Source organism: Mustelus asterias, chromosome 11, assembly GCF_964213995.1.
Source record: "Mustelus asterias chromosome 11, sMusAst1.hap1.1, whole genome shotgun sequence".
Classification (NCBI taxonomy): Eukaryota; Metazoa; Chordata; class Chondrichthyes; order Carcharhiniformes; family Triakidae; genus Mustelus; species Mustelus asterias.
This window is the reverse complement of record NC_135811.1, coordinates 41,878,189-41,896,146: the sequence shown is the minus strand read 5'-3', so window position 1 is coordinate 41,896,146 and position 17,958 is coordinate 41,878,189. Positions and strand designations below refer to the sequence as shown.

General features: G+C 41.4%; 1 protein-coding gene across 4 annotated transcripts in view; it reads right to left on the bottom strand.

The window, feature by feature from the left end:
* Nucleotides 1–612: 612 nt before the first annotated feature.
* The window catches only part of inpp5a (inositol polyphosphate-5-phosphatase A), a 534,961-nt gene continuing 517,615 nt past the window's right edge, over nt 613–17,958 (bottom strand). The window contains exons 15-16 of one of the 4 annotated variants that reach the window (XM_078223475.1): nt 2,393–2,480; nt 613–2,269 (exon numbers count right to left, since the gene is read on the bottom strand). In XM_078223475.1, the coding sequence (XP_078079601.1) occupies nt 2,400–2,480 (81 nt within the window). In that variant the 3' untranslated portion in view covers nt 613–2,269; nt 2,393–2,399. Of the gene's footprint in view, nt 2,270–2,392; nt 2,481–14,525; nt 14,797–17,958 lie in introns of those variants that run through there. The other 3 variants (XM_078223474.1, XM_078223473.1, XM_078223472.1) reach the window with 3 other exon arrangements.

Sequence of the window (17,958 nt, the reverse complement as noted above, 5' to 3'; positions counted from 1 at the left end):
GTACGCTGATTTCTCACTACCCACCGCCCCCACCCCCCGCCACCTTTCCCCGCAAGGATGCTATTTAATCTGTGGACTGTTTTTCCAGCAAGGCCCGTGGGTTGCTGCGGTTGCTGTTCGCGCCGTTTACTCAAGCACTTGCAAGGGACCTTAACCGGTCACTGGAGAACAAGACACTCGCCCGTCTGATAATCGGGGGGGATTGGGAATCAATTTAATCGTAGCTTCGGACAAAGTCTCTCCCCCCGCACCCCCCCAGTGCTCGTTTCGTTGCAGCTCTTTACGTGACACTTAGGAGTTGCCTTTAATCACCTTGGAAATGCCACCGGTTCTCCAATCTACTGGGTGTCATGTGTGACCCGAGTGGTGCGGTTCTTTGCCCCAAGACTAATAAGACCTTTCAAGTACCTCCTACTTTCTAACGACCCCCTCCTTGCCATCGAAGCCCACACTTTGGGAGCTAAATGGCTGTATCGCGCACAGCCCTGGAAAAAGTTAAGAGTGAGAAGCCAGTTCTGGAAACGGTAGTTTCACAAATCGAATTCCTTGCTCCCAGTTAGCAGAAAGACCGGTCGGTAACGCAAAAGACGAATCGTGACACTTGAATTGTTTGAGAAACAAAGAATTTTATTTTTATAGCCCATAAACGTCACTTAACTTGAATCCTTGATTTAATAAAATAGTTTACAGTGTGTGTGGCTATTGATACATGGGCACATTGGTACAGTTTGTCTGCACACTGTTTTTTTTTACATTTGGTCTACAAACGAGAATGATCTCACGGTCACGGCCACATAAATTCTGGCGGCAGACACAAAATCATTTCCAATCGTAGTGATTTATACGAGAACACGCATCAATCCACCGCTATCAAGTAGCTAGTGAACTTTGTAGTGTAGTAAATTAAATCGATAGCGGAAACGTATCGGCATTGGCTGTGTTTCCCATTTTCCGACCTAATCATCTTTTAATGCTGTAAAGAAAGCAGCGTGTAAAATTTGCAACATTAGCGCTGGAGATTAAATATAGGCGGTACAATACGAAATTTGCAACTTTAGGTTCCAGGGCTTTATATACAAGTCCATTGAAGCACATCTAGCAAAAGCTAATATCAGAAGAGAAAGAGAGAGATTCCCGTTAAACTCTGTCCATAGATACTTGGCACCATATGCAGTAACAAAAATAGACAGAAATAGTTTACAAAAAATCTTATGATACCCATCCTATCAAATTTCACATTCTGAAAACTTGGCATTATTTAGGAATAAGTTACTATAGAAGTACTTGACACAGACTGTTATTAGGTGTGGTGCTTATAGTAAATTAGGTTATTTCATCACCAATGGCACGGTATAAGCTATCTAAAGTATAGTTTGGTCGAGAATTTGTACTTGTGTGGATTCAATCTGCTATCCGCACTAACTAATAGTAGCTATGTCAGACCACGAGCAGCCAATCTTTATGAAAAGATGTTCACCTAGAATTGCTGGAGAGGTTATATTATAAATTAGTTTTCTTTTAAAAGTGGATATAAAAATGAAGAGGGACTACACTGTGATTCAAAACCAGATATGTAAAATGTAGTATCTAATATAAGGAATCACCAAAATGAAAAATACCTAACTAATCTACCACAGACATAAAAAGGTGAAGGGGATATCAATAAAGCCATCACTAAAAGAAATTCCACTATCTATACAATCCAATGTACAAAAAAATCCTCTAGTACAGAATAGATATACAATTTTTCGCATTGCACTTCATAAAACTTTACAGAAGGATACAGCTTCTCCTTTTTTTTAAAAGACAAATGTTTTCAGCTAAACATTAGAAATGTGAGATTTTTTTTAAAATATGTAGTCAATTCTACTGTTAGTGTTTGGCAACGAATCTGTGACACGTTTCGGAACTGTCCCACATTTAATTCAAGTGTCACAGGAATATATGAAATGGCGAGGTATGTGTGGCCTTCTTGTGCAGACTTCCAAGACGTCGAAGCAAAATGGATGATGAGCAGTCTGAGGGGGAGGGGGGAGGTGGTGGCCCGGAGAATAAAATACAGTCTCAACACGAGTTGAATGACAAAAGATGTTGGCGAAATGTTCTGATGTTCATGTTCCTCCACTTCGTATTTGCCGGTTTGGGCAAACAGATTAGAGGGCAGTTTCTCGAAAGATTTTCTCATTCCGCTGATACCTTTTAGCTGTAGCAGTCAGGACAGGGTAGGGTGAGGATGGAGGGGGGGGGGGGGGGGCAACAAACAACATCGCTGTCACACCAGGCAACACAGAATGAACAAAAGTAATTAAAAGTGCCAGCATGTCAGTTTAGTACCCAAGAGGTAAAATGGATGAATAATAAAAAAATAATAAAATAAAACATTAATATTTACCACCACATCACTGCACCACACAACAGTTGCGCATATTTCTATTAGCTTTACCTGCCCCAGCAGCTATTCGAAAGAACAGGAAGACAGGCTGTAAAAAAACACACACACACACATAATTGGATCAGTGTGACATTTCCAAATACAATGCTTGTATCATGAAGGACTTTGAGAGCCTAGATTAGTAACTATTCAGATTGGGGTTTTTTTTCATCCCGATGTGTTAAATAGGTCATTTTGGACTGCGAGTTGGGTCAAAGTGAGGTTTCCTTTTGGTTAAATGGTCGGTATCACTTTTGTGTTTTTTCTTTAAGTACTGTGTCCACTCGCCCTTCCTTAGCTCACACCGACCTTGGGGAGAAATCCAATACTTTCCTTTCGAAGGTTGCAAGGTATGGATGGTGTTGTCATACTGAGGGAGAAATGGGGCTTTCAGGTCGTTACCCGCTGATATCCCACCCACCACCCCCCCTCCCATCGACCAATAATGTCTTCGCCAAGTTAGCCCTCCAACCCCACTGCCGGAAATTCAGGCCGATGTCAGCCGAATACGATTCTCAGTAAATCGGATCAGAGTGTTACCCAGAGGATTGCACCGCTCTGGGGCACTCAATGTCATTAACAAACAGAAGGGGAATCTCTCTCCTCCCGCCCCCCGTCCCCCGCACAGGTATGTACTATAATGACTAAGTTAGATTTATTGTAGGTTGGAGGCTAATAAACAGGCTGGAAACTGAATGTAGCAAATCTCTCCCGTGGCCCAGTGGACCTTACTGTTACTTGAAGTCTAACTAGATGATGTGAAGGTGCCATTCACTAACAAAACTATTGTCCCCGTCAGTGCTGGCCAACGTTTAGCAGGGTTCAGCTTCTTAATTTCCGAGTAACCTTAATGCCCATTCTCATTTATAAAAAATCTTGGCTGGTTGGTCATCACAGTTAACACCAACAATTCAATGATTTGAGCTGCTAAGTTGGTTGAGATCTGCACTTACACACTCGCTGGCTTTTGCCCTACTTACCCTCCCTGTCCAAGTATTGACACGCATCTGGATAGAGTTGCTCAGTTGAATTCAGTGGGTGCAGTGAGTGAATGGTTATCAGCTGGTTGTTAGGGCCTGAGGAGCAGGCAGGGGTCAAATACTGGCTTGGGCCAACATAGACAGGAGTGCATCTCGATGCTTGATTTTGCAGAGACCCCTCAGGTATCCATCAGCAGGAGTTGTGAGAGGATGCACTGATGTTGAAAGGTTCCCTTCACTGACCTTGGAACCATATTATCAAATAGTCAAAATGTTTCAACCAAGTCAAGCTATAGGAGGCACTGCTTTGATTACATGAAATGTGTAATTTCTTGCAGGCTTGCCTTATCCTGGCATTTATTACAAACAGCACCCAATTAAAATACATTAACATTGTAGCAACTGCACAAAACTATTCAAAGCACGCCCTCCTCCCTTGCTCTTTATAAAGTCCTGCTTCTTTGCAGCCTGACAGATCCATCTGGCTCCCTCCTCTTGTCTCTCATGTGCCTCTGATAGAGCACCTACACTGCTGTAGGAACTCAACAGCAGAACAAACTGCTCTACAGAGACAAAAAGAGAAAGGGGTAAGGGCTAAGACAGAGAGTGTGGTGAAAAGAGGAGAAAGGGTTAGTTGGAAAGAGAGGGCTGAGTGCAAGAGAGGATAGAGGAATAAAACAAACATAAAAATGAGAGAACACAAAAATAAAAGCAAAGCATGAAGAGAGAAAAACATAAAAGGGGAGAGTGAGAAATACAGAAATGAAGGTGAGGAAGAACTGGGTGAAGAGGAAGAGATACAGGGATAGAGAAAGATCTGAGAGAATGAACAATACTAAGTGCGAATTCAGAATGGGAGCTGAACAGGAAAGGAAATGATGGTACGAGCAAGGTTTTTTTTTTTAAGGTTTATCATTACCAGCATCCTTCCCCAGAGGAGGATGAGAGATTTAGAGGTTTTTATTGGGGCCTAACCTGAGAGAAGTTTGAAAAAGAACAGGCTCAGAAAGTTCTGGAATCTATTTGTGAAGAATGGCAATTGGTTTGACTGAGCCTCCCTCAAAGGCATGTGGCTGTGGGCAGCTTTCAGACATCCCGAGCTAGACTTTGTTGGAGTTTGGACCTATTCTTGGTTTCTGGTTTCAAGGTTACTGATGGAGTTATAACTGCCGCATCCCCCTTCATATCACCTGACAAATAACACAAACTACTCTTGCAATGAATATTTCAGTTATAAAGTACTTTGCATTATAACAGTCTCAGTTTTCCATCAGCTGGGTTGATTTCAAATGACCTTTGTATATTTTATTGTGTTTTGTTTTATTCATTTTCAGGATGCTGGCACCACTGGCAAGACCAGCATTTATTGCCCATCCATAATTGTAGTCAACAAGCTGGTGCACAACTTTCTAGAACACAACTGAAAGTCATTTTAGAACGCTGCTGAGAGTCAACCACACTGGTGATTCACCTTTAAGTCAGACGAGGTAAGGACAGCTGATTTCCTTCCCTGAAGGACCACCATGAACCTGATTGGTTTTTATGACAACCCCGTAAAATTTTATTAACAATTTATTTAATTTAATTACATTTAAACTCCTCATCTGCTCCAATGGAATTTGAACTCGTGTTTCCAGATCACTGGTCCAGGCCTTTGCATTATTACGCTGGTAACATAACCGCACCGCTGCTGCACCATTAATTGAAAAATGATTCCAACTCAAAGAGCACATCTCTTAAATAATTGTATGCCAATTTCTCCCCTTGGTACTGCAGATTTTTCCATGACCAGCACCTTAATCAACTGACAATATTTTCTCTTGCCATCCAGAAAGGTTAACTTTCATATACTATGTACCCAGCAACATGGCTCAGGTCAAAACATCTTTGAACATTTAAAGAACTTAAAATTCAAACAAAGCACATATCCAGATAATAGCTGACAATGACTCTTTTGACAACATTATCAAATGTGGTTTAAATATAATGGGCAAGATTCTCCAGCCTCCCAGCCGCGTGTTTCCTGCCGGCGGGATGTGAAACATTATTTGCTAGCGACAGGATTCTCTGACCCAGCCACTTCCGATGGGAATTTCCATTGATGTCACCCCATGCTGACGGGAAACCCACTGGCGGAGATGCACCGCCGGTGGGACCGGAGAATCCCACTGGTGTGAACGGCCTGAGAATTTTGGCCATTGATTTATTATAAAGATCTCAAAGAGCAGACCACTGACAACAGCACGATTCACTGAATGAATAATGTAAATAAAGAATTTGTCTCAGTATAAATTATAGATATGATTGCAAATTATTATTCAATTGCTACATATAATATTCAATTGTATTTTAATTAATGTAGAAAAATAATGCTTTTCGGATGACATCAGAAAGTTGCTCCACTAATCATGATGCAAATTAACTTCATTTTGGAGCAGCTTAGTTCCATATTTTCTAATTTATTCATGGTTGGCATATTTCCATTTAAAACAGATGATGGACACGTGGCAAACAATCCATTTCAGATGGGTTGTCTTTGCTCAGGGCTGAAGAGGCCAATACTTGAGAGCCAGGTTTTGCCAGAAGTGCCACACATGAAGCTACCAGATGTCATTGTGGGTTGTTGTGTTTGGCATTGGCATCTGTTGCCAGCTGGTTATTATGGTGGTGCATGCTAGCCCATAGGAGGCATTGCCATTTTCTTCTCCTGTCAGCTAGTGAGTTCTAGGTGCGTTAATCAATGTTCAGGTTCTTCAGGATTCACTTGCACGCTTCCTCGAAGCGAATCTTTGAGTATCCTTCTGGTCACCTGACTCTGGCTACCTCACCATCCAGAAAGTCCATGGGAATGCACCATGCTCCATCCATAGATGTGCCAGATCTATCAAAGTTGCCTCTGTTTGATTATTGCCAACAAACATTGGCACTGCCTTTGAGAGGGCTGCCATTTTTGTATTTTTTTCCTGCCAGGGTATACCACACCATAATGCACCTCAGGCAGCAAAGATGGAAATTGTCAAACTTTTTTTTCTTGATAGCTGAGAGTTCTCCATGTGTGATGATACTGTGCTATTAATATATTTTATGTTTCTATAGACTGCTTTGACATGCAGTGCTTTGTTACCAGCAGCCTTTTTATCCCTGACAAAACATGTAGCTCAGATGCTGAGAAAGCAGGATAATAACTCAATTTAACTAGCAATGTGTTACTTTGTAGAATTAATGGGCTGGTGTTTATTTACTCAAGTTCTCCTGGGATTTCAGACTGGGTTGGCAGAGTCATGTGATATGGGAGGAGCTAGGTTTGTAGCAAGGATTCAGTTTTGGAGTTGAGTTCTGGCTGGGAATGGCTTCAAGTCAGAAGTTTTTTGCAAGCTACTAAAACTCATTCCTTCTCTCTGAAAGCTCCAAGACCGCTAACAAAGGTTAAAGCAAATATGCCTGGATTTGCTAACTATTTTTAAAGTGGGGTTTAAGTCTATAAGATAAATATTACTTAATTGGAACTGAATAGTAATAAGCTAGAAGTTAAGGGTTATTTCTTTTCATGTTTAGGGATTGTTCAATGGTTAGGAGTTAAACTACTTCATTTTGTTGGAGTTATACTTTAACCGTGTTATGAATAAAGCTTGCTTTGTTAAAAAGATCCCCAATTTGTCAGTGGAAATAATCCTGGAGTAAAGCATCCTTTCCTCACATTTATGCCAAAATAGAAAAATTGGTAGGGTCTAGTTTGGCTTCATAACAGACCTTGGGGTTTCTGATAGGTCACCCTAACACATTTCACAGCTATAAAAGAAGGAACTGAGAAAGCAGGCCTTGGAAACCATCTGCTTGGTCCCAAGTGTAAGCTCAATGCTATTCCATGCATAAGTTGGTCAAAATCGGTGGCTGCTTTCCCTATGCATATAGGAAGTTCTAGATCAATGGGCAGATTGCTTGCCACTGTGGACCCAAGGTGGTAGAATTTTCTAACCACTTCCAGTGGGGTGGTTTTCAGTGTAAATAGCGGCGGAGATGCAACACCTTGTCCTATGACCCTGTTTTTTTTCATGCCTATAGCCAGGGAGAACAAGTTACAGGCATGGGTAAGGAACCCTTTGTAGTTGAGTTTGTGTGTAGGTGACTGGAGCAGCATCATTTTTCTCTCTGATAATGCACTGTCAGAAGTGGAGCCATCAAATTGTACAGTAAGGTCATGGAAGGGACAGTTGAGTCTGAGGACTTTTCGTAGACAGCCAATTTTCTCTGAGATCTTGAAATCACACTGTCACTGGATTGATTGATATCCACCAAAGTTTACCTGAAAGCAGCAATGCTAGTATCGATGAAATGTGGAAGTCAGTCAGCTATGAAGCAGCAGAAGCATCATCTGGTAAAGGCAGAACCCACAAAAAAAAATGGTTTGAGACCTACTCAGCTGAGATGATATCTTGTATTGATGAAAAAAAAACCTACAGAAACACAACAGCTAAAATACTGCATGATCTGAAATTTAGCCAAGACATCAGTGTAAAAGATTGGGAGATATTGCACAACTTACGGCAAGAAATCGAAATTGCCCATGACAATGGAAATCTAAGAGCTATGTATGAAAGGGTAAAGAGAGCACTTGGTCCTAGTGTCACCAAACTTGCCCCCTGAGGTCAGCAGATGGTGAAGTATCCACCAACAGAGGGAAACACATGTCCCATTATGCTGAACGCAATTGCGAGCTGTACTCTTGTGAGCTGTACATCTCCCAATCTGTTCTCAATGTTCTCCTGTTGCTTCCTGTCATGGACGAGTTGGATGAAGAACCCTCATTGCTCCACCTTGAGAAGTGCCATAGGCCGCTGAGGAAATAGAAAGGTACCCGGCAAAGTTGGAATCCCAGCCAAACTGACTGCTCAAGCCCAGAAAATCCTATCTATTACTACCCCTTCATGATCTTCTCCTTCTCTGCTAGAAGGTAGTCTTCAGTCCACCACTGATATGTGATGCAAAAATCATTACACTTTACAAAAACTAAGGTGGCAGAGGAGAGGGTAACAAAGACAAGGGCACCTCATTCCTTAGCGTCATGGGGAAGGCCTCTGCTAGGGTCATAATTGAAACATTCCATCTACTTGCAGAGCAAGTGTACTTGGAAGCACATGCAATTTTCATTACAGAAGATCTACTGTGAACATGATCCTCTCCATACATCAGTTGCATATTTTAATGTGATCCTTACTTCGTGGATCACACTAAGGCAGTCAAAACACCTTCCACAGAGTGGATTCTTTGAATTTATTAGTAGCAGTAAATTGATGACAAGGCTAAAGGTAATTCTCATATAAGTCTCAAAAATAAACAGCTACAGAATTAACTTGGAATTGGCAACGTTAGCCCTTTGAGCTAGAGAGCATTCTGCACTTGTAATAGACTAACATTGTCAATGGACAGACTGGGACCTGACTCTTGTGTTAGCGTGCCTTTGGCAGTAGAACTGCAGTTTAATTGATAACTGTCTAAGATGTTGTGCTTCCCAATCAGCTACTTTGTTCTGGTTGGATTTCTCCATTTCAGATCATCTGTTGCAGAAGTACCTTATTCATACTTATTAGTTGAGTTGGAGTATTGTTAACCTTAAATAAGAGTGCTTAATTCTAAACTCTGGAAATTTATTTCCTCAAGGACAGGTATGCAAACTCGATGGGAAGGGAAGAATTTCTGGGAAGTAAAGTCAAATCTTTGACAGTCGTCTGCGGTTATAGAGCCAAAGTAGCAGTGCAACACAAGGATTGTGTCTCAATTTGTCCTTTGGAGCTGGGTTTTCCAGTCAGTGGTGAAGTCAAGATGCTGACCCCAAGGAATGCTGCCCAGAGAACTCTAACAATTTCTATGGCCTGGGTTTCCCTTTTCCCAATGTTGGTTTCAATCTGGTGCCAATTTAAGGGGATCTGCAGGAATCCAGAACAGGGATATATCATCATGCAAAGTAAGCAGTCAATCACATTGAAGTATTCTCACAGACAGCAAACCAGGAAGTAAACTGTGTTGATTATCCTTCATGTCTTAATTATTTTACAGGGAGTCATGAACAAAGGATTAAAGTACAAACTGAAACAATCTTAAAAACAAAATGTGGAATTTTATCATAATAGAGAAATTTGACATTTTGTAGATGTACAGATAGTTTATCAAGGTAAATGTGGTTACTCAGAAATAATTATGAACTTAGTTCAAACTTAACTTGGAGCTGAGAATTTACTTGAAACCCAGTCACCCTTCATTAAAAAAGTGTAACTTTTTGTTATTTTTTAATAAGTAATATTATTGCAAGTTCAGTGATTTTCAATTGCTTGGCTGCCTGCAAATACTTCCAACAGTGGATCAAGTGAAGAATGGTAGAAGCACTGACAGCAACTTTTGAATTTCCATGTTGATCTGCACATAAATAGATGCCACAAGTTGCTGTCAGTTTCATCAGAGTAATAATCGCTTGGGTCACTGTCTGTGTGGCATTTGCACGTTCTCCCCGTGTCTGCGTGGGTTTCCTCCGTGTGCTCTGGTTTCCTCCCACAGTCCGAAAGACGTGCTGGTTAGGTGCATTGGCCGCGCTAAATTCTCCCTCAGTGTACCTGAACGGCACCCGAATGTGGCAACTAGGGGATTTTCACAGTAACTTCATTGCAGTGTTAATGTAAGTCTACTTGTGACATTAATAAATAAACTTAAACTTATGGCGAATGCTGACAGTTCTATCACTGTCGCCTGGAAAATTTGAAATGTTAGCTTTTGCAATAATTTGGAAATATTTCTGTTGGACACCACAGGTCCTTTTATACTCGGGTAAGATGCAGCCGCCCAGTCATCCCAGCTGAAGTGGGCACTGTAGTTGTGCCACAAATGCAATTCACAACTGCCTAAAGCTTAGGTTTTGAATTGGGTGAAGGGCACATTCATGGAGAGGGCAGAAGGTCTGCTCTGACCCCAGGAAACCAGAGCACAATTTTATTTTGGAACCTGGGTTTGTTCTTAACAATTGACCGTGGAGCCACCCTGCTCCTTGTATCAATAACAGCCTACAACTAAGCAAACACATTGGTTCTAATTATGGCTTAGCATAATTTAAGTTCACACTTATTAACATACATGGTATAATTCCTTTACTTAAATGATCATGCTATGAGGACTTAAGGACCTTGTGTCAAGTGACTTAATTTTTCAGGAAGCAGTCCCTCCAACTATCCTATAATCAAACTTTTCTCACACTGAGGCAGAAAATAAACATCTTTTTCTCACATACGTGTATTTGTGAAATCATGTTGTTGATTTTCATTTTTGATTTCCAGGCTCTTTCTAGCCACCCAAGGACAAAAAGAAGAGGTCACCGGTGTAAATAAGCCTGCAATGACGTACTTTAAATGCATAATATTATAACAGATAACACGTGGCCCATAATCTTGCCTGAAGCAGAAACTTTTATTTTGTCCCTATACTTGGGAGGAGCTTACTCATTTGGTAGCTGTGGAGCATTGCAGGTCTAGATACAGATTTGAAGACAAATTTACTAGTAGGGGTGTAGACCTTGTAAAACAGGTGTTTTCAACTTTTGTAGCCCTAGCTTGTTCAATAAAGTCCCTTTAAAGCTTTAAAGTCCCTTCCAGTTCTAAGAGAGTCGAGTCAAACAATATTCTATATATTAAAGTCTTGTGAGACATATTGCAATGTGTTTCAAAAAAGTTGATGATTGCATTGTGTAAAATAAAATGCAGTGCATTTAACTAAATGCTACTTTAATTGTTACTTAAACTAGATGAAAGAGATACCACTAAAATAATCCAATTACATTGAAATGAGTGAACATGTCGCTAGACTTGTAACCTAGTTATCAATGTTGATTGAGATGCACACCAGTAACATGAGGATGTGGAGCCATCTTTGCAGTTAAGTGCCATTTATACTGGGTGGTTCAAGAATATTCTGAAGGCTGTCTGCTTAACTTACAGTCATTTAACTGGCCACAGATAATAAGGTGAATTTGAGTTCTCCCTCTGAACATGTGTATGTGAGAAGGTGGTGCCATACCTTCATAAAATAGGAAAACAGATTATTAAAGGTCAGTAAACAATTCTACTTCAGCAGCATTCTGTAGAGTCCAGATGCAGCCACCTACCATGATAAGCCTGCCAGAGTGTAGGAAAAAGCAGAGCAGTGAAAGTGGTATAAGAATATACTCAGGACAAGTTTTCGAGAACAAAACATTTTGGAACAGCGAAGGGACCAGGCCTTACTGCATTTAGCCATGAGTTACAAACCAGAATTACTTAACAATCCTGATGGTATGGAGACACCTTGAAAATAGGAATCATAATATGACTGAATTCGATATTAGGATCAACAGGAAGAATGGAAAGGCAAAAAACAAGGTTTTACATTTAAATAAAGGAATAGAACATAGAACATAGAACATTACAGCACAGAACAGGCCCTTCGGCCCACGATGTTGTGCCGACCTTCATCTGAAACCAAGATCAAGCTATCCCACTCCCTACCATCCTGGTGTGCTCCATGTGCCTACCCAATAACCGCTTAAATGTTCCTAAAGTGTCTGACTCCACTATCACTGCAGGCAGTCCATTCCACACCCCAACCACTCTCTGCGTGAAGAACCTACCTCTGATATCCTTCCTATATCTCCCACCATGAACCCTATAGTTATGCCCCCTTGTAATAGCTCCATCCACCCGAGGAAATAGTCTTTGAACGTTCACTCGATCTATCCCCTTCATCATTTTATAAACCTCTATTAAGTCTCCCCTCAATCTTCTCCGCTCCAGAGAGAACAGCCCCAGCTCCCTCAACCTTTCCTCATAAGACCGACACTCCAAACCAGGCAGCATCCTGGTAAATCTCCTCTGCACTCTTTCCAGCGCTTCCACATCCTTCTTATAGTGAGGTGACCAGAACTGCACGCAATATTCCAAATGCGGTCTCACCAAGGTCCTGTACAGTTGCAGCATAAACGCACGGCTCTTAAACTCCAACCCCCTGTTAATAAAAGCTAACACACTATATGCCTTCTTCACAGCTCTATCCACTTGAGTGGCAACCTTTAGAGATCTGTGGATATGGACCCCAAGATCTCTCTGTTCCTCCACAGTCTTCAGAACCCTACCTTTGACCCTGTAATCCACATTTAAATTAGTCCTACCAAAATGAATCACCTCACATTTATCAGGGTTAAACTCCATTTGCCATTTTTCAGCCCAGCTTTGCATCCTATCTATGTCTCTTTGCAGCCTACAACAGCCCTCCACCTCATCCACTACTCCACCAATCTTGGTGTCATCAGCAAATTTACTGATCCACCCTTCAGCCCCCTCCTCTAAGTCATTAATAAAAATCACAAAGAGCAGAGGACCAAGCACCGATCCCTGCGGCACTCCGCTAGCAACCTGCCTCCAGTCCGAAAATTTTCCATCCACCACCACCCTCTGTCTTCGATCAGATAGCCAGTTACCTATCCAATCGGCCAACTTTCCCTCTATCCCACACCTCCTTACTTTCATCATAAGCCGACCATGGGGGACCTTATCAAACGCCTTACTAAAATCCATGTATATGACATCAACCGCCCTACCTTCATCAACACACCTAGTTACCTCCTCAAAAAATTCTATCAAATTTGTGAGGCACGATTTGCCCTTCACAAATCCGTGCTGACTATCCCGGATTAATCCGCATCTTTCTAAATGGTCGTAAATCCCATCCCTAAGGACCTTTTCCATCAATTTACCAACCACCGAAGTAAGACTAACCGGTCTATAATTACCAGGGTCATTTCTATTCCTTTTCTTAAACAGAGGAACAACATTTGCCACTCTCCAGTCCTCTGGCACCATCCCCGTGGACAGCGAGGACCCAAAGATCAAAGCCAAAGGCTCTGCAATCTCATCCCTCGCCTCCCAAAGAATCCTAGGATACATTTCATCAGGCCCAGGGGACTTATCGACCTTCAGTTTATTCAAAACTGCCAGTACATCCTCCCTCCGAACATCTATTTCCTCCAGCCTATTAGCCTGTAACACCTTCTCTTCCTGAAAAACATGGCCCCTCTCCTTGGTGAACACTGAAGAAAAGTATTCATTCATCACCTCACCTATCTCTACTGATTCCATACACAAGTTCCCACCACTGTCCTTGACCGGCCCTAACCTCACCCTGGTCATTCTTTTATTCCTCACATAAGAGTAAAAAGCCTTGGGGTTTTCCTTGATCCGACCCGCCAAGGACTTCTCATGTCCCCTCCTAGCTCTCCTCAGCCCCTTTTTCAGCTCATTCCTTGCTAACTTGTAACCCTCAATCGAGCCATCTGAACCTTGTTTCCTCATCCCTACATAAGCTTCCCTCTTCCTTTTCACAAGACATTCCACCTCTTTTGTGAACCACGGTTCCCTCACTCGGCCATTTCCTCCCTGCCTGACAGGGACATACCTATCAAGGACACCTAGTATTTGTTCCTTGAAAAAGTTCCACTTTTCATCAGTGCCTTTCCCTGACAGTTTCTGTTCCCATCTTATGCCCCCTAATTCTTGCCTAATCGCATCATAATTACCTCTCCCCCAATTGTAAACCTTGCCCTGCCGTACGGCCCTATCCCTCTCCATTGCAATAACAAAAGACACCGAATTGTGGTCACTATCTCCAAAGTGCTCTCCCACAACCAAATCTAACACTTGGCCCGGTTCATTTCCCAGTACCAAATCCAATGTGGCCTCACCCCTTGTCGGCCTATCCACATATTGTGTCAGGAAACCCTCCTGCACACACTGCACAAAAAGTGCCCCATCCAAACTATTTGACCTACAAAGGTTCCAATCAATATTTGGAAAGTTAAAGTCCCCCATGACAACTACCCTGTGACCCCCACACGTATCCATAATCTGCTTTGCAATTTCTTCCTCCACATCTCTATTACTATTTGGGGGCCTATAGTAAACTCCTAGCAACGTGACCGCTCCTTTCCTGTTTCTAACTGCAGCCCATATTACCTCAGTGTGCATATCCCCCTCAAAGTGCTTTTCCGCAGCCGTTAAACTATCCTTGATTAACAATGCTACTCCTCCACCTCTTTTACCAGCTTCCCTACACTTACTGAAACATCTATACCCCGGAACGTCCAACAACCATTTGAGAAATGAATTTACCACACCAAACTGGGCTGAACTGTTAAAGGGTAAACCTATAAACAGTGGGAAGTGCTCAAGCAAGTGTTTAATAGGACACAGAACAAGTATGTTGTCCTAAAAGAATAAGTGTCATTTGTACAGTTCTGCAACCATGATCGGCAAATGAGGTATGATACAATGTCACACCAAACGCAAAGAAATGTGGAAATCCAATGGACTGGGAGAGCTGGAAAAGACAAAAAAAATGAAGTAATATGAGGTGCAGAAAGAAAATATGAAAAAGAAAATTCAAGGGACATCGAATCTAATAGCAAAATATTTAAAAATACATTTAATTAATGAATGTGGTAAAGGGCAATGAGGCCAATTAAAGTTTAATGCAAGCAAAACTGTAATGGACAAGAAAGAAATATCAAACTTATTAGCAGAGTACATTTTATCAATTTTCACAGTGGAGAAAAAAGACACAATACCAGAAGTGTCAGGGCATCTAAGTTAAATGGAGAAAGTCAGTGGGTTTAATATGTAAAACGTGTTACCCATTGTACGAGAGACATAATGGGACATGGTGGACAAAGATCCAGGACCTGATCATTTCTATCCCAGAATACTAACAGAAAAAGGTAAAGAAATTGCAGGTGCAGTAACCATATTTTGCAAACAAAAACTATATTGCGCATTGGAAAATTGTAAATGTCATTCTATTGTTGAAGGAGGATGTAATTAACTAATTACAGACCCATCAATTTAATATCAGTTGTGGGGAGCTTACTGAAATTTACCATCAGAGACACATAACCAGGCACTTGGAATTTATAAGCTGATCAGAGAAAGTCAGTGTGGATTTAAGAAGATTAGGTAATGTACAATTACTATTGTTGAATTTTCGGAGGAGTTGATGGCCATGGTAAAGGGGACACTCTATGCATGTTATCTATTTGGACTTTTAGAATACATCTGACAAGATCTCACATAATTAGCTGCAAAAATGAAAGAATAAGGAATTGGAGGTAACCTTAGTGACATCTGTCTTTAATTGGTTGGAGACTAGAGACAGAGAACAGAAATAAAGAGACCAAATTCTGATTAAAAGAATGTAACAATTGGTCTTCCATAAAAAAAGATCTGTGCTGGGGCATTAATTTTTCACCATATATATTAATGAGCTGAATGAGGGAATAGAGAGTTGTATATCCAAGGTTGGAGATGATACTATTAGAAGGCACAATGTGTTGTGCACATGGGAACGGGAAGTTACAAAGTAAAAAGCAGAATTAGTTAGTGGGCTATGAAAGATGAAACTCAATGCAGGGAAGTGTGAGGTTATCCACTCTGGATCTGAAAAAGAAAATAAGAATATTTTCTTAATGGTTAGATGTCAGAGCTGTTGAGGACCAAAGGGATTCACAAAAAGTGGTCAGAGGTACAAAAAGTGACCAGATAGCCTATTGGGATGTTGGTCTCTCTCTCAAGGGAACGGGAATACTCAAGTGAGGAACTGTTTCAGTTTTACGGTCAGAAATAGTGTTCAATTTTGGGCACTTCATCAGAGGATAGATATTATATAGTCGTTTAGTAGTATAGAACTTGAGTATTGCTGAAAAGAAAAAGATATGTCAAATCTTCTCGTCTTGCACTCATCCGGAGACATCGCAAGAATAAGTTTAAGTTTATTTATTATCACAAGTAGGCTTATATTAACACTACAATGAAGTTACTGTGTAAATACCACTATAAGGGGAAAAATGTATTCGTACTATATGAGAAAAATGTGCTGATTGGTTGACAAGTGAACTCTGATTGGTTGCCATGGAGAATGCGCCAAGTGACTGACAATTAACTGCCAAGCATTTGAAATTTAAACCAGACAGTTTGACCCTGATTGATCAAGGCATTGCCTTGAGGAATGAGTCGACGAATACTATCACTTATTTTCTTTAGCTGAATTAGTTGCAATATGTGTAAATGTTCTTTCTGTCTGCAAAGAACAGGGCCATGTGTGTGAATATATGTAGCTTCCAATACACACAAAGCACCACACTGCCAGCCCGAATGACAATCTTAAATTGGTTCTCGGCGCAACTCTTAATACACTGAGGATTATTTAGCAATTGCAGAATCAGATTTAATGTTGGACACTGTGTTTTGCATTTTGCACACATGAGCTGGTTGGGTGTAATCTATACCTTGCCCTTTGTGAAAAGCAGCTGGGACATGTTGTTTGAAAAGATCCGCCAATCTTCAGGATGTACAGCCAATGTGCCTAGCATCACACTGGCACCAAAATTTGCATACTGCATTACTCATTTGTACGATAGCAGCACATCATTTTGGCTTGATGGCAGCATCCTATTAGTGGTGAATATCACTCATATTACTGCATGGTAGCAGAATGAAACAGCTAGCTTCATCTGTTTCTCAAAGTTTTGAGATATCTTGCCCTTCCAAGGTCATCTGAGGTAGGCTGGGCACTTTTCAGAAGCAAAGTGTGAGAATGTGTATGATATCCAGCATGAAATGACCTGATCAGGGTCACCATTATCCCACATGATGTCTTTAATGTGTCCTATTTCAGCATCAAGCTTGCATGATGAGCAAATGGCTTGGGCCCTATTGACAAGGTTGTTGATAAGACCAATCTAATGGAATTCTTGCATGGAACTAGTATATTGACGAGTGGTGCATCAACTGTTCACACCTGCATCCAACGCCACACTTCACCACAGCCCTGCCCACCCTCCTGCACCATACCACCTCACCCATTCCACAACCCTGCAGCATCCCTCTCTTTCCCTAACCATCAAAGAAAGTGAGTTCATTTGATGGCTCTATATTAATGGTGAATTTAAGTACTGGATGGAGTCCATTAAAACATGGTAAGGAAATGATTACACGCAGCTATGGATTTAACTATAGCAAAGGTATTATCCACATATTGGAAATATGCAAGGGTTAGGAGGTTGGTTGTCACTCCATCAAAGACACATTTCTTATGGAACCCATCAAAAATGTTTGCAAGAGCTGGCCCTAGAGGGGATCCCATGGCAACACCATCTATTTAGTCATACATGGTGTCATTAAAGCAGAACTCAACTGCGCAAGTCGGCGAGTTCATAAGTTCAATGAATAGGGATTCCCACAATGGTGGCACAATATTAGCCTTGGAGCAACTTACAGCACCAAATTCAGCCTGTGGTGTCAATTGATCAGTCCTGGGGAGTATACTCAAGGAATTGGTGATAAGGAGGGATGGTGAGGGTTAATAGGGGAGTGGGAGTCAGTAGGATGGGGAGGTATGGATACAGTGATGATAGGTGAAGGGGAGCTGAAGGTTGTTGGAGGGGATACAGAAGGACAAGCAGGTTCTGCCATTGGCAGAATGATGGGT